The sequence below is a fragment of the Lepeophtheirus salmonis genome, chromosome 9, assembly GCF_016086655.4.
Source record: "Lepeophtheirus salmonis chromosome 9, UVic_Lsal_1.4, whole genome shotgun sequence".
Classification (NCBI taxonomy): domain Eukaryota; kingdom Metazoa; phylum Arthropoda; class Copepoda; order Siphonostomatoida; family Caligidae; genus Lepeophtheirus; species Lepeophtheirus salmonis.
Genome location: NC_052139.2, coordinates 8,657,034 through 8,679,555, shown reverse-complemented (window position 1 = coordinate 8,679,555; position 22,522 = coordinate 8,657,034). Strand labels below are relative to the sequence as shown.

Below are 22,522 nucleotides of genomic sequence, written 5' to 3'. Positions count from 1 at the left end.
AAAAAAGGAGATAAATAAAATAATGATGTAAGGTAGAAGATAGCAAAAAGTTTTTTTTTTTTTTTTTTGCTTTCTTTAAATAATGTCAATTAAAAATTGATTAATTTTTTTAACAATGTTCTTTTTTATTTGAGATCATCACTTTTATTCGTATTTTTGAATAAGAGCGCACATTTGACTACTCATCAACATAAAAGCAAGATAGAATTCAATTTATCAAAATTGACTGTGAACTACATTTGTATTCTTCGATAAATTATCGTTACTTTCTATCAACCAATTATATTTATTAACCCTTTGAGTTTGCCGCAAATTACAATACTTAAAGTAGCCAAATTGATTGTCACAATTACAAAAAAAATTGAAATTGATGGATTTTATTTGCAAGGGGCCATATTGGACCCAAATTAAGTCTCATGAGTAAAATAAAGGTTCTAAATTATAGATCACATTCTTGAATATCTTAACTCATCCCACAAAGGGGCTACCACAGGACTTTATTCTGATGGAGCTTAATGTTTTTGAAAAAAAAATTGTTAAAATTTTAGTCTCGCTCATAAATTCGTTCATTTTTTTCCAAATAAGAAATCCTTCAAAAAAAAAAAAAAATTCCTCCGGTTTCCCCTACTTAAAATTTCCCACAAAGCCATAATTTTCTGCTGATAAAGACAAAAATTCCCTGATTTGAGATGGGCACATCCCTTCTAGCTACCACTTGTGGACGCCCCTGATAATTTACTCAAATATGACTGGAATATTAGTATACATGTATATAAGAAGTAAAAAAATATATTGCGATTGTCTCCTTTTCTTGATTTTTGTTCAAGATTGTTTTGATGATGCTGCATTACAAATATATACACTAACATCCTAGATACGAGTGCCCAATTTACGAGCCTTTTGAGATACGACCTGGATTTTCGGGGAAAATTATATCAAGTCGATGATGACAGAAAATTGCAAGAGCCGCTTAAATTCTTATTTTATTTTTAGTTATTTCTTATGAGATAAATGCTTTGACTTACGAGCTCTGTCCAGGAACGAATTGAACTCGTATGTCAAGGTATGACTGTAAACAACATGTATATATATTTAGTGGCTAGTATACTTTTTAAAGACAGGTAAAAAGGTTAATCATCCATGTTTTTTGAAGGGGGTGAAAAACATCTCAAAAATATTTCTCTGGTTTTGTTCTGGTTTTTTTTTATAAGAAGGGATGGGTCTTCGTTTGTTCAGATCTTAACTATTTATGTATGTAGATAGTTGTTTTTTTGTTTTTTTATCATTTTCTAAGAATTTCTTCAAGAACATCATCTCTACAATATCCATAGATAGACACACAGAAAGACGGATCTGTCAATAGTCAAAGGAATGTGCTAAATAAGATTCCTCAAAAATATATAATATTAAAAAAATGGTCTTTGAAGTCAAAATAAGGGAAGGGATTCTTTTGTGAGGACTGCCTCTATTATGTGTGTACATTAAGGGGAAAATGAGCTTTAGGTTTAGTAGTATGGTTTTGTGATTTTTCCTCTGTGGTTCTGACTTTTGTTGTCTGTCCAATATCCCCATTGTGATGTGGAATTCTTGACAAACATCAAAAGAAACTTCATTATAATGTATTGGAATGTAGTAGTCTCTTTTCGTTTTTTGAAAGAGGATCTTTGTCCTTAAGGATCTCTTTCACTCTCTCTAGATGTAGGTACCTAAGAAAGGACAAACATTTCTTTTAGTATCTATCATTGTATAGAAGTGTCACACTTACATATTATTTTTTTCTTGAAAGAAAACCATTTTGCGGTTTTTCAAATGCATTTATGATGGAACTTGTGGGTAGCGTCGTCGCACCAACGGTAATGATCATAAATTAAATATTGTTTTGAAAAAGGTGTCAGTTTAAACCTGATATTTTTATATTTAGTACATATTATAGGATGCAATTTTCAAGGGTACCAAATTATGTATATATATATGTATTTTGCATATCGTTCAATAAAGCAAGACATAATATTATACATATATTTGGAAAGTGTTGTATTCTTTGATTTCTCTTTTATTATTATAATTATTTTTAACGATAGTGCTTCGCATATGTTCGAATGATACTTCATATAAAAAAATATATGTTATTCATGATGATCCTGTTATATTACATTTATATTCTATCCACAACGAACGCATGCGTTCCAATCAATGATTTCTTCTTTCTGTGAAAATGGAAAATATAGGATTTATTCATATGTATGTATGTTGTAACAATTTATTAGTTTAATTGTGAAAATAAAAGTCAACTTTTGTTTTTTCTTTTGTATTCCTTTGAGAGCTAGAAGGGAGAATTTTTTTTAAAAAAAGTATCGAATTTCCTTGAAATTTCACTCCTTTCAAACCGAAATTCGAGATCTTTTTAAAAAAAAGAAAAATAAGTGATTCTTTGAAAATGTTTAATAATAAAAAATTATGCAATTATTAATCCCTTTTTAATTCCCTTGTTAATTAACTATTATTTTTTTCTTTTTTTCCTTTATTAATGAATGAATTAGATGTTGAGTGATGGAAATTGGCCCAATTCATCTCTTGTTCACACACCTTGGTTCGCTCGACCTGTGATGGGAGGTGTGGAAGACGTCACTTCTACATCCACAACATCACATAGAACTCGTTCATCTTCAGTCAGATCCACCGGTGGTGGAGGTCGACTCTCCCCAAGGATAGTTATAACATCCAATTGCCCTCAAGGCCGTGGAGAAGACATTGGACAGCCTCTATTACCCTTGGGTAGGTCCTAAATAAACATGTGATGGGGGGTGTGTTTCATGCTTTGTTTTATATTTTGCAGATCCTCGTCATTGGGATAGAGAAGATGTTCGTCAGTGGGTGCTTTTTATGGCGAATCGGCATAACCTACCAGAAATTCATACTGATAGATTTCTAATGAATGGAAAGGCACTTTGTCTCATGAGCGTGGCTATGTTCACATACCGCGTTCCTCTAGGTGGTAAACTCCTCTATAAAGACTTTCAACTCCGCCTTAGCAAAGCCATGTATAATGAAGAAACCTCTTCATCCTCTTCGGCTGCGACCACCAACTCCTCAAGTTTGCAACTCTCCTCTTCCCATGTCCATCATCATCGCGGTGGACATCATCACCATCATCACAACCACCATCATCACCATTCTCGATCTCCCGCTGCTCAACAATCCACTCTCTATAATAACAGCGTTGCACAATATGATCAACACCGAACTCTCATCCAATCGCATGACTACATCCCCGGATCCAAAGTTCTTAGATAATTAATTCTCGCATATGTGTGTAACTCCTAACCCTTCTCCTCCCCCAACCCTATCTCCATACTGTAGCTTCTTTCATATTCTTCATCCTCCTGGATCAACTCTCGAAAGAGAGTCGAAGGGGAAAAAAGAAGATTATAAAAAGTAACCTCTGTTTAATTTTTAAATGTACAGAAAAGTCAGTGGAGCCGGTCGTCTTAGGTTTTTAATTCATCATTATTATTATTAATTAATGTTCTTTTTTTTTTAATTAATTATTATTTATTTCAATAATGCCTAGTCAACATCTGTGTTACACTTATTTGATTTTCGAACATTAGTATTACAATATACATACATATATATATGTAATTAATGTATAAAGACATAATATTATTACCATTGTGCTACTCTCTTTTAATTAATTAATACGTCATTATGTATAATTATATCATAACTATTCATCGTTGTTGTTAGCCTCTTTATTTCTGAATCAGTCGAGTGCCACAAATTTTAATATTCATTTATTATTATTAATAATAATAATAACAGTACAATTATGTCCAACACATAATTAATGATTTGTCATCACCAGTGTATTATTATTGCTATTATTATTATAGTAATGTAATAATATATATACATAATATTTAGTATATTTTTGAATGTCAAATAAAACAACGTTAAAAAAAGTCGAGAATTTATTTGAGAAATTAGCTACCTATAATAATAATTAACAAGAGTATGCGCTTGCTGCTTCAATTCTTCACTAGTAGGCGGCATCATCAGTCACAGAGTGATCTATTCACATATAATTTCCAGCAGATACAATCAAAGGTTGTGCATGGTTCCTGTTGTTGATCCCTTGAAGATATTTCCTGGTGATTTGGCAGACTTACTTAAGTGTATGTAAATATATATGTACCTTAAACACATCAGTTTTGATTATTTTTAAGTTGTGTTGCGTTATGAAGTGGGGATAATATTGAACATGGATAATTAAGTAATGAGTATAACATAGTAGTATAAATACTTTGAGTAAAAAAATATACATAAAAAATACTAATGGCGCTGATAATTAATAAGACAATGTCAATAAATATTGAACAACTCTGACCTAAGCTTCTTCTTTTTCTATCAAGTTGCTTCATTTTCGTTATTAATGAAAAACAAAAAATATGTGGAATATATGGATATTACGAGAAATATAAATATATTTATAAAGTGCAGAAAAATTGAAAGTTTAACTAAATCCTAAACAAAACGAAAGAATCACTATTATTTATATCCTAAATAACTACACATTATGTAAAATTTAAAAAAAATGTTTTAGAAAAATATGATTGAATTGTACAAAAAGCAAAAAAAACACACAATTTGATCCACTTAATAATCTTTGGGTGAGAGGGTTAGTACAAAATATAAGTTATTTCAATTTAAAAAAAAAAATGGGTGATACCACCGTAGTAGCGTTGGTTGTTATTAAGTTATACTTAGAAATAATTATCAACTTTAGTACAAAAAAAAAAAAAAGTTTGATCGATGGCATGCGTTCATCAAGAGAGAAAGATGACGATGGTAGATTGTCCAAGAAAAAGGTTTGTTGATTGATAGCAGTAGAAAAAAGTACGTATATTTGTTGTTATTGAATAAGAAATTTGGCACAAACATGCTATTGTAACTTAAGATTGGATTTACTGCTGGTAAATTGTCACTTATCATAATTAATACAGTAACACACACTTGAACTCAAAAGTATAATCATGATTTTGGGTTTTTAGGATTTATGTTAAGTTGTAATTTAAAAAAAAAAAAGATTAACACTAGAGGACCGGCCAAGTGTATACCTCCTTCAACGAAGGAGAGGTCACTTTGATATGAAATTACCGAATACATACTGCCAAATCAAGCAAGTTATAATGCCTGTAAATAACTTTATGGATATATAGGCTAGTCATTTTGTGAATGTTATCTACTACATATTTGATTTGATTATAATATATGACTAATTGAGGTAATTTTTTATTAGTATTATCAATTTGTTAGTTTATGTGAATAGATGTACTCAAAATGTATGCATCTTTAGAATGTTTTTCTTTACATGCTTTAAGAGTTGGGTCTTTTTATCTTTGAATATTTTGACCATTCCGTCTTTTTAAATAAAATTGTGCATAATTACTGAATTAATCGATATAATTTTGTACGTTAGGAAAAAAAAGTCAAAAAGTGTCAATAAATTACAATCAAATTGGTGGCTTGTATTTAAAAATATAAGTTGGAAATGAGTCAAATTGACCTCCCGTCTTTCTAGTGTTAAAACGTAACCGAATTGACTAAATTGATCTCAACACATAACACGGTATGACATGGTTCTTAACAAACATCGTGAAGGCGGCAATTATTATTACAAAGTTATACATATCTCACATACAACCCTAATAAATAAAAGTTAAAAAAAGAAAAAAGACTGTAAGAACAAGTATGAAAGAAATGAAAAAGGTATGTATAATAATTAATAATATGAATATTGAAAATATATATATATATATAAACCGATCGATAGTTTTTCCATCTCATTACAAATAATAATAGTAATAATTAAAAAAAAATAACAAAATATTATTATTATTAGTTAAGGTAGTATTATAAAACATTTCAACTACAGAAATAATAATCTTAAGTATAAATTCAGACTTGGTGAACAATGGATTGGTGACCTCGTTAATTTTAAGACCTTAGTAGTAGTAGTAGTTATTAAAACTTTAGTTCATGATTTAAAAAAAATATTTGGCTTTAATTATTTAAAAAAATGACTTTGTGAGAATGAGACTACTACTTAATTTGTATTTAAGATGATGGTAATATGGTTGCAAATGAAATTTTAAAAAAAATTAAAAATTGTTTGACATGGTACTTTTTGAACCGCATAGTCTCATTCATTTCACACTCAACTAAGTAAGATGATAAAAAAATATTTTTTTTATTAAGTGGTAAATACGCATATTGGGGTACTGAATAATATTATTTTGTATATTATTATGGTGGCTTTCGTTTGTTTGTTTTATGAAAAATATAGAATCATCTCATAACTGTTCTTCATGCAAAAGAATAAGTACACGAAGAGTTTTAAAAGTGCACTGTTTCTTTTTCTTCATCTTCGTACGTTCAATAAGCGATGAGAGTTGACTTAGATTAGCTGCGTTTTTGAATGGGTCATTCTCATTCAGACTCTTCATAGAGATCGTCAAACCCTGAAAGATCAATTTCTTCAACGTATTTCATATTTAAAGCATATTCGAGGAAGGCCAAATGACAAAAAACGTATTGATCCTGAACTTGAATGGAGCTTGCTCTCTGAGATCGAATTTTCTCCACTATGGAACGTATGTCTATTTTTCCAGTAGCTGTAAATTTACGAATGGCATAATCTAAAGTAGCAAAAGTACCCGTGCGACCTATTCCAGCCGAGCAATGTACAAGAATGGGTGACTCTGAAGTTTTCCATGATTCTGATGCTTCATCATTCACAACGCTGGCTTGTTGCTCCCGAACACATTGCAAAAAATGAAGCATGGACAACGCTGAGGAAGGGACCCCATAATCAGGCCAAGACAAAAATTGAAAATGGTAGATAGTGCGAGATGTTTCAATTGAAGTATTAAATAGTGTAAGCTCCGTCACAATAAAATCCTTTCTGTCCTGAACATCGATTGAGGTGATCTCAAAATAACCGCATACCATAGCACCATGCTCATCCTCGGGCCAGTATTGACCGCACTTTTGGCGATGTCGCTCCATCGTCTTGGTCGTCATCACAACAACACGTATATCTTGCTCCCAAATCATTTGCCAAAACGCTGTAAAAGTATGAGTTAGAGGTCCCTGAGTAGATATGAAGGCTCGTGGTTGTCTAAAGCCATCCACAAAGTTTGCGTTAATGTAATTCGAGCCATCACAGTCTTTTACTAAACGCACTCTAGTATGATCAAAACACAGAACGTCCATATATCGATTTTTGTTCTGATTTATAGGTAGTTTAGCTGTTTCGAAGGTGCCTGACGCAGGTCTTGAACGAATCTCTTCGTACTCTTCATAAAGACCTCTTCGTCCTTTAGCACGAACATGTTTTATGAATTCTAATAAATCCATCCCAGTTGTATCTTCACCACTCAAATCCTCCTCACTAAAACCACTAGAGGGAGAAGAGGTAGCTTCCCCGTTGTGAGTAGGATTTCCATCCTCTCTACTCCTTGGTATGGGAGCAGCCTCACTCCCAATAGAATGTTGAGAAAGAGGAGCACCTTTGGCAGATGTCAAGGTTTTCAATTGTTCTAATGTAGGCTCTTCGCCCGGAGTCTGCTCAAATGTGTTGACTTCTATGGAGGCACATTTTTTGAGCCACTCTTCATGATTATAGCGTAGTTTCCCACCCATTTCAAATGGAATGGCATCAGGAGGAATATGAGAGGCCAATTGTGGATTGGAAACGGTATAGACACGGTCTCGCAGTTTTTCCCGTACAAAAAGCCTCAGTACTTTAAAAGGCGCTTTAAACCAAAGCGGAGCTGTCACGATCAGCACTTTCTTGAGGCGCGCAGGGTACGAGCCCTTGAGGAGGTGCAGGATTTTGGAGCTGAGTTCGTAGTCAAAGTTGGCGTAGCTGGACCCAGTCATGTTATAAATAAAAATCAGTCCACCGCGGAGAGTGGAGGCATCCGCAAGAGCCGCGTCCAATTGATAAATCACGCCTTGAAGAGTGGTCCTCTGAGAGACGGAGCTGGGAAGGTGTTTGGAGGCGTGGAACACCGCCACCGTCGCACCCACTCCCTCCCCAACAGGAAGAATCGTAAATTTACCAGACTCCAGCTCCGCCTTCAACTCCTCGTCCTTTTCCGGATGAATGCAGCTCAGTCCTTCCTTCACGCGCATCGACTCATGGCTCTGATACAGGAGCAGGCTCCGGTCCACGTTGAAACGACGCGCCATCAAAAATTTCAGAGCTGCTCCTCGGGCCAATGGGGGATCCAAGCCCCTAGAGTCCCGCCAGGCATTGACATGGCTCAAAAACTCTGTTAAAGCACTCTCCTCTTCCTCGCTCAGTCGATCTCCACCGTCACCTTCATTCTCAGTATGAATTACCCTCATCGCCATGGATCCAAAATGAGCTCAGGAATCAAGTTGATGATCTAGCTCGGACTCTTCTCTTCTTTTCTCACTCTTGCCCAGCTACTCCTCATGCTGCTGCTCCTGCACTACCTACAAACAAGCTGCTGCTAACTCTTATTCCCAGCAGTAGCGTTTCTCTTTTCTCTCTCTCTCTCTCTCTCCCTCTCTCCCTCCCTCCCTCCCAATCTCAGCTTAGTTTCTTTCTCCTTTATTCTTCTTCTTCTAGCTAGCTATCCTCCCCTCATTCAGTTTCTTTACTTTTTCCACTTATTTCATCTTTTCCTTTCCTTTCCTTTTTCTTTCTTTCTATTTATTCCCCTATTTTTATTTTATCAATGCATACAAGTAGGGGAGATCGGGGAGAGTTGCAACACAAAAGTCTAGGGTACGTCAACATATCAACAATCCAAAACAAAAAACCCCATTCATTATTTTACTTCATACAGCCCAATATTTTTTAAGTATTTGTATTCACATTTGTGGGATGAGTTATTTGCCTAAGAATTTTTGCTTGGAACCTTTATTTGAATTATGGGCCTTCATTTGTTCCTCATAAGACCTTTGAAATAAGATATATCAATTTCTTATTCTTTCATTCTGACGATCAATTTTGGCTACTTGAAGTGCAATTTGAGATGCACCCAAAGAGTTAATAATAACAATTTAGAATAGAAATTGAGGATGTTCCTTGAAAGAATTTAATTTACCCTCCAATTTGAGAATAATTTTTACAGCTTGCTTTTCTGTTGTCGAAATACAATTGTCCCTGTTTTTTAAAAAATATTAAAAAAACAACAACCATAGAGTAAATAAAAAAATTATAATAAAATGCAAATCATTGTGACAAAAATCCCATTATTCGGTCCATTTTTCTTCTAGATATTGGATAAAAACTGTTTTGAAGGGTACAAATAGCATTTTTTTTTTGGTTGCTACCAGAGATATAATTATATCAAAACTCTCAGACTGAGGATAAATTTTAAATATTTCTTAACACTCAGTAAGTAGGGGACAGTTGCAACAGGTGCTTCAATTTTCACTGCAATATGTGTTCTTTATCATTTTATACATATATATATATATATGTATTTTTAGTGTGAAATTATGCAATCTACAGTATAAATATCAGTATATCTTAATCTACTAGAATACATTGGAATTTAATAATAAATTATCATGAAAAGCCTAGTAGTTGCAAAATTTGACAAGTCGCATTAGAATGCAATTTGAAGAAACCCCATTCTATGTGAATGGTATGTTGTGTTTAAATTTGGTGAGTGTAAGTCAAACCAGCTCAGAGCAGGGCTACCAGTGATTTTTTTTCAACAAAACCCAGGAGTTTTTAATAAAAAAAAACTGTAAAAAATATTAATGTAAGAAATTTCTGTAGATATTTGTAAATGATCGGCTACAGATCATAAAGGTAGTTTTCTTTATGTTTCGGCGAAAGTAAAGGGAAATTGACAACTAATAGAAGAATAAATAGTTCTGAAATGCTAGGATTTTGGGATACTTTAGAATCTAGTAATCCTAGCTTTGGAATTATTCCATTTTTAGCCAAATTAAATATCTTTCAGATTGATTACATAGCTCTACGAGGAACTTTTAAACAATCATGTTTAAATTTTCTATCACTGTCAGTAATTTCATTAAATGGTTTATTCATCAAATGTGATGATGGTTTCCCCTTAAGATAAACTTCATTAATATTTTATGTGTCCTTTGATTATTTGAATCAATTTCGGACAGTTCAGCTGACTGCAGTATTTGATTTTTAACATAGAAACTCAACATGTTTTTGTACTTCGATGATATCTTCATATACAAAATATTTATCCTCAAACGCTCTGACCGAAATTATATATTAAGCCTGTTTACTCTATATATTTATAGAACAGAAATTATAAAATAGGTACAGCTAACAGCCCTGAATCGGTGTAATTGAGCCCATGACATGAAGTATTATATTGTACCCGGTCTCCCCTAACCATACATTTCTTTCTACAGTAACATTACTTGTGAAGGCGATAACTCAGAAATGAACCCGTGTCTGGCCTCCTTTCTTCATCAACTTAATACTTATAAGTTAATAACTTAACTTACTTTCTTCTTATCACTTCATTCATAAGCTTTCATCCTTTGGTACCCTTGCTATTTATTAATTATTATCAGTGTTGGGAAAGTTACTTCCAAAATGTAATATATTTAATATTACTACTTACTTGCATTTTAAAGTAATAAGTTTCTTTACAACATTACCTTCTGTGTAGAGTAATAAGTTAATTATTACCAGGCTTCCCACCAGCACATAAAGTGCACCGTACTATGAGGTTCTTGCCTATTTTTTACTTTGAATAAGTTCGTTGAATTAATATTAAAATATAATTACACAATTAAGTCATGGAATTATGAAATATAAATTTTTGATGTCTGATAACTTTTTGCTCAATAACCTCTGAAAATATTGATTTTAGTGTTTCTTCATAAAATTATTTGGTATCTCCTCCCCGTAGTTTTTGGATATCTTATCTACTAAGTTGTCTATGAAAGTTTATACTGTTTCTCATATTATTCTGAGGATAGGCATCAGAATGTAACTTCATGTGGCATGAATCATATTAAATCTTCAATCAACATTTCAATACTTTTAAGATGAATCAAGTAAATACAAGTACATTGTGATCACTTCCAATGATTGTGACCCTTCATATCAATTTTCTTCACATAACTAATTATGAATCAACCATATTTTATGACCCTTAAATTAAAAAGAAAAGAATGTCTTTAATTAAATCAACAAACAAAACTAGTTATATTTAATTCTAAACAAAATCAATGAATAGTAGAAATAAATTAATCATTTTTACAAGTTCAAAGCAGTTTATTTCTTATAGGAATTGATTCAATGTACTATTTTCTAACTATAATAATCTACTTTAATTAGATAAGTCCTTTTTTTAAAAATATTTATCGATGAAATGTGATTATCTAAATTTTTTTAGCCCATGAATTCTTTTCTTCCATTTCCTTCTTCACTTCAGCCAAAAGTGCATCCAAATAATGGCCCTTTTCCTCGTTTTCTTCGAAAGAAACCCATTCGCTCTTAGGAAGAATGGATTTTTGGAGACTTAATTGCATAGCTCGTTGAATGCGGAAGGTACGCTCGTCCTAGAAATCCGGAAATAAGTATAATTTGACTATGTATCAAGAAGGATCAAAGTCTAACCTTACCTGTAAAGGCATGGGGAGGCGTCTAAGAGCCTCTACTACCTCAGGAGTTTCTTGCATGAGGTCATTACGGTAAAGTCCATATTGATTAAAACCAGAGACACCAAAAGCCCATCGACGAACAGAATCTGGGACTTTGAATCCTCTAACTGACTGCTTGAATGCGGAAGAAGTTACCAATTTGAGGGATGAGTTCATTTTGAATCAATTAGATCTGCTCAAGGCTCAAGAGTCAGAAAATTTTAACACAAATGGAATGGAATTAGAATTGGTCTTAACAGAATCAGCTGATATTAGAATAGGGTTTGACGTCATTCTGTCATGGCTTCAATGGATAAACAGTTTCATTTTACTTCAAAGTGACGTAATCTTATACATTATCAACAGCTGATGTGAAGAAAAAAAGAAAATGTGGTGCGTCAACATAGAAACAATATCGAACAAAAATGAAGAAATAAGAGACTTTATATATATTATATGTTGAGTACAAGTTGCAACTTGTATAAGCTAGTTGTACAAGTTTAAATTTCTTCGTCTTATTATGAATTATTTTATAACAAGATTGATCATTCAAATTAACAACTATTAATTCATACTAACTTTTCACTTTGATCTATTAAAGCTACTTGGTTATAATGAATTTATGAGTATTATAACTGTGGACCTTATAATGTGCCACATAATAATTATATTTTAGTCATTTTTGACAAAGTCAAAAGAAAAACTAGACCATTAATATATCAATCATCCATCAAGTATTGCATTCTCCTCATAGTAAATCCTTCATTTACAATTATTTATTGGTTGCAATTTGTATAATTTGCTTATACAAGTTACAACTTGTACAACAAGTTACTCCTAAGAGTTACTAAGAATAATTTGTTCATAGAAATTAATAACAATTCGTCGAAAAATGGAAATTTTATAGATAGAGTTTACAAACTATATTTCATTTCAGATACTTCTATTGGCAACGATATGGTCATTCAAATAAAATCCATGAATGTCTTATTCTTTTATTGTGACTATGAATATAATTGACTACTTGAAGTGCAATTTGCGGCACACCAAAAGGGTAATTAAGAATAATTTAGGGCACCCAAGAGGAGAGTAGTCACTCTACTAGTGTATATTAACTAATGGCCAACAAGGAGTACTATAATAATGTACTCCTTGGTCCAGCCGATAAAGATAATGTATTTTTTCTCTATGGTCCAGCCTAATGTTTAACCAGGGAACACTGAATTTTAGGTCTAGAGACTAAAAAGGAGCCCAACCTAGCGATTTCTGGCTACTCTTTAGGTTTGTTGGTGGTACTTCTAATGACGTCACTCCAAAAACATTTTAACTAAATAATAAATAAACAAAAAAATAGAATTAGTTTTTTAACTTTTTTTTAATTTTATTTTGTAACAAATATTATTATTTATCTAGTGTTAAGAAAGCATGTCCAGGCTACTAAGGTTATTTCCAAGGCCCTATGCCTACAGATCTTGTTCACATAATGCTGTAAATATTCAACCTACATCCGTTGAGGATTATTTTGGTGTGAATTCTCTTTTTTCGGTGGAGGATCTCTTTCGAGCACGAGTTCATATGGGGCATGTTACAGGATCTATTCATCCCCACATGAAGCCATTTATCTATGGTACTCGCTTTGGTTCCACAATCATTGACTTGGATCAAACGGCTTTGCATCTACGAGAAGCACTCAACTTTTTAGCGCATATCGCTAACAGGCACGTTGTAACTGTGTTACACTAGAAATTATGTACATTTGATTTTGAATGAACTCATTTTATTATCATTTATAGAAAAGGAATCATTCTCTTCGTTTGTCGACAGCCACAGTTTGTGCACATGACGGAGGTAGCTGCTCTATCCTCAGGAGAATATGCACACTGTAGAACATGGAGTCATAAACTCTTTGGAGATCCCCGTGCGTCCTACAAATGTGAAGTCCGTTTGCCTGATGCAGTAATCATGGTTCATACCAAAAATGGAGTTAAATATGATGAACATGGCGCTGTCGTAGATGCTGCTAAAGCAGGGATCCCTACCATTGGCATAGTAGACTCTGATTGCAATCCTAATATAATTTCTTATCCTATACCTGGAAATGATGATTCCATCCCCTCAATTAGACTCTATCTCGATTTGTTTCAAAAGGCTATATTACTTGGTAAAGAAAAAAGAAATGAAAATTTAAGAGATGGTTGATCTTTGAGTGTTTTGAAGACTCCTTAATTAATCCATATTTTTGTTTACTTCATTTGATGATGGAGTCATATATCCAAATGTACAGCTTAAACCATTTGTTGTTCTATTTGGTTAATGTTTATCCCTTTGTGTATATGTTTGTTTGCTACTTCTCGTCAGTAAAAACGCAATAAAATCTATTTATGTTGACTGGAATGATTTCGAGCGAAGCACTGAATTGCAATGAAATAATAACACAAAGGGCTCAAAATAAGTTTGAGTCGTTAAATTTTGTCATTAAGGTTTATCTATTTATCAGCTAAAGTTAAGTTTCGGGTATTAAAATTATTGATGAACTGCTTCATATATGAAAAATTTAAAATTGCCTTATATAATCCATTATAAACTAGATTATGTTTATTAGTATATTACCAATTAGATAGTGTATTGAATATTTAGATTATTTGGTACGTTCGAATCTTCACTTATTTTCTCCCAAAAAGTGTTTTTTGCCTCTTTATTTAGGGAAATTATTGATAATGGCTATCCGAAATCGTTTTAATATTTATCCCTCCGAACTTATTAACTATACATATTTATGATAAATTTAACAGTGAAACAAATCAAATAATTGAAAAAGAGCTTTATTTTGTATAAATGTAAAGTGATATAGATTTTTCTAAATACACAATCAAATTTGTAAAAAAATAACTAATAAATCATATTGAATTCATAATTTGAGTTATTAGAATAATTGTGATATTTTTTTATATGTATATAAAGTTAATTGAGATTTTAACAAATGTGACAATATAAGAATTAATTTATGGATGATTATTGTATTACAGATAAACATTATCTGAAGATGTAATACGTTAGTAAAATTGATTAAGTTGATTAATGAATCAATTAGGCAAAATCCTTTTAAAAAACAACTTTGAACCAATATAATTTTCCTCCTAAAACATACCAGAGTTCCTTGCGCTTTGATACCTTGGAGTTCGAACAGATGACTCACGATATCTTGGTGCTTCGTAGAAATATGTGTCTCTTGATCCTGTAACAATGGGGTATTGAGGTGGAACTCCAGAGCGTCGTGTTAATCTTCTGTCAATATCGGTTGTATCTTCCAAATCCTCCAATCTTGAGAGCTGTATAGGCTCAATATATCCATCATTTCTCCGATGGGGTGTTTTTTTGAAAATCTTTACAGCAAGGATGACATAGAGAGTGAAAGCAAATATTGTCATACTTATTGCAAAAAAAGCCAATGGAACAGTTGGAGAAAGACAAACCTTTCCCAAAAGGAAAACAATTTGCCCCAAATGACTGGATACAAGTTCCAGAAATCCCATCATGTGAATTTTGTCATAAAGAGTGAAGAAATAAACTGTTCTTATTGGCATAAAAAGCTTTAGAGGACTAAAGCCTTGAAAAAGAACGGAAACACATTTTGATAAGAGTTTCGAGTCAATGCACGCATCTGGAAATCAGTATATTAATTCTTTGTTAAAGTCAAGGAAAACTGAAGGATTAAATTAAAAAAATATTAACAGTTTTTACGAGATAAAATGATTTACATCTGAATATCAAGTATTTACTCAAGACCCAAGGTTTCCAGTAGATGGAGTAAAGTCTACATCTTTTTGGACAAAAAAAATCCTATATATGTTATGATTATTTTCTACCCCACTCCGGCCAAGTAACATTGTCTTCCTCAAAGTTATTTTTTTTTAACCTTTTACATTGAATTCATCATGATCATCGAGAATCATTCCCTGCTCTAATTTTACGCACATTCATTCATTTTTATTCAAAAGGATTAGTAATTATTTCCTTTTCATATGTATTCATATTAAATTGAGATGATAAAGAAAATAATTATACTGTTAAAAATACTTATGAATTACATTGAATCATAATGAATGACGATTCTATGAAAGTGCATACATTTTTGGTCATTAAATGCATGATTTTGATTATATTTATAACATGGGACCGTTTGAGAGCACTGTTTGATTGAAAAAAATGTATTTTCTAAAAAAGTAACTTACACTAAAAAAATGAGAAAAATATATTTAAAAAAAATCATCAATTCATAAAAGACACTTTGCTCCAGATCCAACAAAATGTGTTTTGTATAAACCCCAGCAATGACTAAGGCAGGCCCTGTAGAATAGGTATGTTTCCTCATATTAATGAATGGCCATTCTTGGATCCCTGTCCGGGCACTGTTATATAAATTCTTGAAATGTTTGGACTTTTGAGGGATAAGAAGTTGAAAATCGACTAAAAAAAGAAGTATGATTATAAATCGGTAATGACTATAAAAAACAGATCCACAAAATATCTATTAATTCATATTATTGATGTCCCGCGAGCTAAATTTTGCAGGATGAGTATTTTCGAATTTATAAAAAAAATATTCAAAGAATTATAAGCTTTACTTGTTACTCGCTTGAATACTCGTAAATCACCCTCACACTTATGCTCGCTGTAAAACTCAACAAACAAAAAAATCATATTTTTAAAAGAATGAATGAAACTTCTAATTTAAAAATTGTTTTCGTAATTTATTTTTCAAGATTAACTTAAAATTTAGTATAATTTATTTGAATCGTGGTCATAAGCGTAATTCAACATTTTATATAGTCTTCACATCAATATTTTACTTAAGTCTGGATATAAGTTATAAGTTATAACCAATATGTCATTAGAGTTACTGATGCTTATTAATATGAATGCATATGATAATATGTAAAAAAAATTGGCTTTTGGACGGCTAATATTTATTTTTTACATATTTCCATCCTTAAAGAGGGGAAATTGATTTAAAAAAATTGAGATGTACGTGCATACTTAAAATTTTTTTGAATATGAATTTATTTGTTTTTCGTGACTATATTCTTTATAATTTGTCTATTAAAATCTACTATTCCCAAGAAGATACATTTTTCACGAATTAAAAATAATCTAAATAAATAAACCTAGAAAAATAATAAATTTACAATTCAAAAGTATATTCAACTTTAAAATTAATATATATTAGTATATTTATTTCTAGATTTTTTTATCTAAATATAAGAGGGATTAATGACGATTAGCATTAAGTTGAATTAATTGCTCGGCATGGGAATTCGTTAATCGATTTCTCTGCTCAATCAAAACATGTCCAGCTGTCGAAAAAATACATCCTGATGGTACAGATGTTCCCTGAATAATAACATATTGTCATAATTGCCACACTTGGAAGAGTAGGCAAATGTCGTTTGCGGATGCCCCACCACTCAATAATATCTTCATATTCATTAACTTCAGGCTTATTGATGTAGTTTTGCAGGTCCTTATTTACTTTGATGGTTTTTATGTAGCACTACCAAAGAGTTAACAAAGTTTTCCTTTTTTTATTCATTTTCAACGTTAAGCATGTACATATCAAACAGATTTGGTCTTAGATAACTCGTGAGTCGCTGTGCTGTGTCTTATAACATATTAGAAGGGTTCCTCGGTTCTTAGAAACATGGAGGTGGTGGAGTTTAAACTGACTTGAGGCCCAGCACTTCACCTGTACAACCTGAGGGCCAGGGTCTATTTTGGTATATTATAAGGGTTTCTTGATGCTTAGAGAAGCAGAGGAAGATAAATTTAACTTACCACAGGGCCCAGTAGTTCAAATACAGAACCTGGGGGCCAGTTTGTATTACAGTTTATTAGAAGGGTTCATTGGTACTTAGAAATGCGGTGGTGGTAAAGTTTAAACTGCCTCGGGGCCCAGCACTTTACCTGTACAACCTGGGGGTGGGGGTGTATTTGGGGATATTACAAGGTTTTTTTTATGCTCAGGGAAGCATCAGCGGATAAATTTGACTTTCCTTGGGCCCAGCAGTTCCATACACAACCTGTGGCCCAAGGTGTATTATAGCATATTAGAAGGGTTCTATCATGCCATATTCCTTCATCATTCAATAGTTTTATCGTCCGAATATAATATAAATTGCAACGAAATACAAAGTATAATATTCATGATCAGTGATGAAAATCTGGTGTATTTTTTTTTAGCTGGAGCGTTGTTTTTTTTTTTGGAATTGGTGGTCTCAAGAATGAATTTTCTTTTCCTAAATATATTCAATTATACTAAAAACCTCATTGAACATTCGTGTGTGCTCATAAAAGTGTAAACCTGAGGATTTGATGCGGAGTTATAATTGTAAGTCCTTGTTGGAATCAGAGTAGAATTAAGGATCGACACCGGAGTAATTAAAGCAAATGTTTTCTTTATAATGTTTTTTCCTTCCTCCCTTGTCACAGCTGAAAACGTTTATCATAAGATTATTCTTAAAATTATTTCCTCAAAAACACTCTTCAAATTGTCAGGGTTATGTTGATTTTGGGTTTCTTTTTTTCAAACTTGCACATTCTATACTGGATTTTCATCACAGGGAAAAAAAATACAAAGGATCATATGTTTAAAAAAAAACAAAAAATCGAGTCGAGGTTGAGAGTGGGGAAAAGGCTCGTCATTATTATTTTATTTTTGAAGAGAGAACAATAAATTTATTCGAGTACAATTATTTTGTAAAATTTAATTTTTTATTCAAACATTTCAATGATTTTTCTATTTTAAAAAATATGGTTATTAGAAGAGAATAGCAAAATAATAATTTAAGAACTAAAATTTATGGAAGCATCACATTCAATTCGGTGAACAAAGATGAATGAATGTGAAACCAGTACACTTGCTACATTTTAGTATGCATTTAAAAATACATTCTGTGTCTGCGATGAATGTTCAATTGTAATTATGCTATTAATTATTATTATATAAAATAAAAATGTGAAATAAATAAAATGGCACGAACAAAATACTGCTTACTATAATATTAATATTGTTAATCAATTGATCATCATTAATCTCTTCGATCACCTCCTGCTATTTCTTTGTTATATAATAAAGATTTAACTTATACATATTGTACATCATTTGCCAAAATGATTATTCCTAAATCTTAGCTTTAACAGATAATATGTTTGATCTAAATTTCATTTTTTGTATTTGACTTGTAGAATAATGTTAAAAATAACATGATATGTAGCACCCCCAGGTTGAAACACTAACTCTAAGCAAGTTTTTTGTGAAAAGCTTTTTTATTTTAGTTCAAAAATGTTTTCTTTGTGGAAGAAATATTAAATGTAGCACGATAATTCACCTAGATTATTCGATGCTGATAAAATAACAAAGGTAATATTGTACCAAGTTAATTAGGTTGTGCAATTTTTTTAATTATATAAAATACACTTCCTCCTAGGTCGAGCGACTAGCACCTTGTTCCACTCTAGATATTAGTAAAAGTAGCATTGTATTATTATTATCAAAGGCAAAAAATATCAATGCAAAAACGTCGCAAGTCATAAACGGCAGAAGGCGAAAATGTAACAAGGCAAATACGTACAAGGGGACACGTTCAAGGCGAATTCTCCTAGAACCGATACTAACCACGTCATTTCAACTTTTGAAGTTTTATCATAAGAGATAACTTCTTTCAAGAAGACAAAATACTTGAAGTTTAAAATAGAAGGTGTGACTCTGATTTAAAATATAAGTAATTGAGAGTGCACTTTTTTATATCAAATATCATTTACAAAAGCAAATCTAAACTTAAATGAAAATTAGTGTTATTTAATGAAATGTTAGATATGAAATGCAACGCTATATTTGCACTATGGAATTATTAAATAATATCATTGGCATCTATAAGAGAACAAAATAATGACCAATAGGTTATTTTGTAATAAAGAAGTAACTTGGTATTTCAAAAAATGAATTTTATGTAATATCAAAAATAGATTGTGTTCTGCCTACTAGGATATCAGTACCAAGTACGTACTAGGATGGGTGTTGTAATTGCGAACATAATCCAAATACTATAAATAATTAATTCATATTGCCCAAATTGATTTTCTAGCTCTTAATATATATTCTTTAATTGAGTATTTCTATCTTGATTGATGGATAAAGGAAGGAAATGAATATAAATCAGGGAGCTTTCTTAAATATTAACTAATAAAATACTCCGTGTATAAGTTATAATAATATCCAACGGATATTTTTTTATTCCCTCTCAACCTCGATTGTTAAAAGGGAAAGGACATTTTTTGAAAAAAAAACACATATCGCAGCTATTGATCCATTGATTTCTAATCACGGACCTAGGTCGGTGGTTTCAATACTATCGAACTCATCCTTCTGTATTTTTTAATTGCCAACTGTTAATGATTATTTAGAGAATTAATAGTAGATAATTATTAATTGTTATCCATGTTAGTTTTGTGTCTGACGAGGTTATTAGACACAAGCTATATAAAGAGAAGATCGAGAATGACTAAGAGAAATGAAGAGAGAGATTCATGGAGGAATATGATGATATATTTTATATACACATATATTAGACTACTCAATACATACTACTCTGACAGTAACAATGTAGTTAGACTGTTTATAATAAGAAATACAAGGGTAGTATATAGGTCGTTAAGAAGATCCGTAGCGAGGTGACTATATATATATAAGGTATGTCGATAAGATATTTCTTTGCTTTTGTTTACAATTGTACTAGCTATTTTGATGACATCACAGTGGAATCAATTTTGGTTGGGGGAGTTCAAATTTATAAAATAAATTGTATTATACACAATCTAATAATAGTTTATTTTCTTATCAAACAATACTATTTAGTGTAAATTTTTACCCTCTGACGATTACAGTACTAAAATTACTTTTAAAAAATTAAAAGTTGTTTTTAATAAATAAATAAAACATAAATTTTTAAATAAATATAGTATAGCGAAGAAATCAATAATATATTCAGAATAAGTGGATATTATGGACTAAATATGAAATATTCATGTAAAAAACATAAGCCAACAATAAGATCTTAATTTTTCAATTATCTTGAATATAGTAAATATAGAGTTCAATGTCTTGGTAACATAACCGAATATGATGCCTTGAATAAGGTTCTTTTGACTATTCTTTCTTGAAAGATACATATTTTACTAATACTAGGAAAATAACATGCCCACTTTCATATGGCTTGGAATAGTTTGTAATACATACCAATAATAGTTCAACTATAGGAAGGATTTTGAAATCTCTAATCGCTTGAAAAGAATCTCAATTACGAAATGTCCAAAATAAAACCGAATGAATCAATTAGATAAAAAATTAAATAATGGAAAACTCATTTATGGGGAATTTAAATTAAGAAGAATATCATTGATCTTCTAATTATTTTTATTTGTTCAATTAATAATCAAATAATCGTATTATTATTTTGATAAATTTTAATTATTGTCTTCAAAAAACTTATAATTAGCTCGTATGGCGCACTTTAGTAATTTATTTATTTTTGTAAAGAACCTAGATCTTCGACTGAGTCAGCAATTTAGCTGTTTAGAAGATTATTAATGAGTCAATAAGTTTGAGAATTGCAAAAACATTCAAATATTCCAATAGAAATCTACAAAAGTTAGAAAGTCACTCATATTTTTTAACATATAATCACTTAACAGTTCTCAATAACTATTTATATGCAATAGCAGAATAGAATATGCATTGCAGATAAAACTAAAGAGAAAAGGGAGGCACATTATCTTTAGAGTCTATAACCATCTTCCACTTGTTTTCCAATCACAAAAGAGACTCACAAGAAATTAAGACATCACTAATCAGGGGTGAGGCTTAAAGTGTCTAGTTTATATAATTATCCAAATAGACCATACATTTCTACGTTATATACATCAAGGACATTTATATTAATTATTAATACTTTTCTTAGAGTAGGAGAGTTGATTTAAAGGATAAAATGACTAAAGAACTTCAATTAAGGAGCAGTGGATGGAGGATGAGAACTATCTTTGTTTCTCACTGGATTTTCAGTCGATTATTCTGTCATGTAATGGAGCTCCATAGTTCTTATAGGTTGAAGTATACAATGATCTCATAAAAGATCTGGAGCAATTTATGTATCCACAGACCTTCATATAAAAAGGCACCTACGCATCATATGATCCTTCCATTAAAGGAGATGAGATCCACCGAATGAGGTACAAAGATCCCTTCAACATGAAGTTGAAGAGAGGATCAGAAAACGTAATGGATATCCCAATGGGAAAAATATTAATTCCTAGGAGCGCAAAGGATGGGTGAATGCGGATGCATATATCTGAATGCTTCGTACGAAAGATACATCCAAATATCTATGAATTAAATGTACTTACACACAGTTCACAACTTTTTTACTATCCTTCGACTTTTAGTTTTCTAGACTTCAATTGACAATGACCAGTTATCACTTATCAGTCGTGAGGAACATTGAACTTGGGTCCACTGTGACGTCATGAAAAAAAGTTATCAGCTAACGTCAACCAGACTGTGCTGCAAGTTTCTTATTGACACACCTCATATACCTTGATCCGTAGGATCAGTTTAGGTGACTCTATACATAACAGTTTGAGTATGAAATGATACAAATTCTAAACAAGGGTCTTTGATTTATATAAGTTAGCATAAAAATCCAAGTCCTATGTAATCAGTTAAACTCTTTTTGAGTTAAAGATCGTTGAATAATGAGTGAACTCATAAAAAATCACTTGATAATAA

At 31.5% G+C, this 22,522-nt stretch overlaps 4 protein-coding genes and 2 long non-coding RNA genes across 9 annotated transcripts in view; 2 read left to right on the top strand and 4 right to left on the bottom strand.

Moving 5' to 3' along the window:
* LOC121124905 (uncharacterized) overlaps nt 1-3,734 on the top strand; it is a 41,647-nt gene extending 37,913 nt beyond the window's left edge. For both annotated transcript variants that reach the window (XM_040720106.2, XM_040720108.2), the window contains exons 2-3: nt 2,541-2,775; nt 2,837-3,734. In XM_040720106.2, coding sequence (XP_040576040.1) covers nt 2,541-2,775; nt 2,837-3,294 — 693 coding nt within the window. In that variant the 3' untranslated portion in view covers nt 3,295-3,734. The remainder of the gene's footprint in view (nt 1-2,540; nt 2,776-2,836) is intronic.
* Nucleotides 971-2,545, bottom strand: LOC121124906 (uncharacterized). The gene is made up of 2 exons (XR_005866442.2): nt 1,766-2,545; nt 971-1,706 (listed from the first exon to the last, which is right to left on the bottom strand). It is a non-coding gene; the product is annotated as an uncharacterized lncRNA (long non-coding RNA).
* Nucleotides 3,735-3,958: 224 nt separating the features above from the next.
* On the bottom strand, nt 3,959-8,553 carry Ptpmeg2 (Protein tyrosine phosphatase Meg2). Of its 3 annotated transcripts, XM_071891246.1 has the most exons (3): nt 6,283-8,534; nt 5,512-6,004; nt 3,959-5,245 (listed from the first exon to the last, which is right to left on the bottom strand). In XM_071891246.1, the coding sequence occupies exon 1, from the start codon at nt 8,419-8,421 to the stop codon at nt 6,490-6,492; it is 1,932 nt and encodes a 643-aa protein (XP_071747347.1). In that variant the 5' UTR covers nt 8,422-8,534; the 3' UTR covers nt 3,959-5,245; nt 5,512-6,004; nt 6,283-6,489. The 3 variants fall into 3 exon arrangements, with proteins under 3 accessions (XP_071747347.1, XP_040576038.1, XP_071747346.1); XM_040720104.2 differs by having other exon boundaries at nt 5,512-8,553; XM_071891245.1 differs by having other exon boundaries at nt 3,959-6,004.
* A 2,666-nt stretch (nt 8,554-11,219) lies between these two features.
* Nucleotides 11,220-11,862, bottom strand: LOC121124028 (cytochrome b-c1 complex subunit 7). Its single transcript, XM_040719127.2, has 2 exons — nt 11,668-11,862; nt 11,220-11,604 (listed from the first exon to the last, which is right to left on the bottom strand). Exons 1-2 carry the CDS (start codon nt 11,860-11,862, stop codon nt 11,425-11,427), a joined length of 375 nt encoding a protein of 124 aa, XP_040575061.1. The 3' UTR covers nt 11,220-11,424.
* A 265-nt stretch (nt 11,863-12,127) lies between these two features.
* On the top strand, nt 12,128-14,079 carry mRpS2 (mitochondrial ribosomal protein S2). Its single transcript, XM_040719126.2, has 3 exons — nt 12,128-12,739; nt 13,099-13,403; nt 13,479-14,079. The coding sequence occupies exons 2-3, from the start codon at nt 13,111-13,113 to the stop codon at nt 13,882-13,884; spliced, it is 699 nt and encodes a 232-aa protein (XP_040575060.1). The 5' UTR covers nt 12,128-12,739; nt 13,099-13,110; the 3' UTR covers nt 13,885-14,079.
* Nucleotides 14,080-14,498: 419 nt separating this feature from the next.
* LOC139906286 (uncharacterized) lies at nt 14,499-16,129 on the bottom strand. The gene is made up of 2 exons (XR_011781688.1): nt 15,918-16,129; nt 14,499-15,346 (listed from the first exon to the last, which is right to left on the bottom strand). It is a non-coding gene; the product is annotated as an uncharacterized lncRNA (long non-coding RNA).
* Nucleotides 16,130-22,522: the final 6,393 nt, after the last annotated feature.

Coding starts and splice junctions, on each gene's coding strand:
- Ptpmeg2 (XM_040720104.2), bottom strand. CDS start 8,421: ATGGCGATGAGGGTAATTCATACTGAGAATGAAGGTGACGGTGGAGAT.
- LOC121124028 (XM_040719127.2), bottom strand. CDS start 11,862: ATGAACTCATCCCTCAAATTGGTAACTTCTTCCGCATTCAAGCAGTCA. Junction 11,605..11,667: donor GCCTCCCCATGCCTTTACAG/GTAAGGTTAGAC, acceptor CCGGATTTCTAG/GACGAGCGTACCTTCCGCAT.
- mRpS2 (XM_040719126.2), top strand. CDS start 13,111: ATGTCCAGGCTACTAAGGTTATTTCCAAGGCCCTATGCCTACAGATCT. Junction 13,404..13,478: donor TTAGCGCATATCGCTAACAG/GCACGTTGTAAC, acceptor TATCATTTATAG/AAAAGGAATCATTCTCTTCG.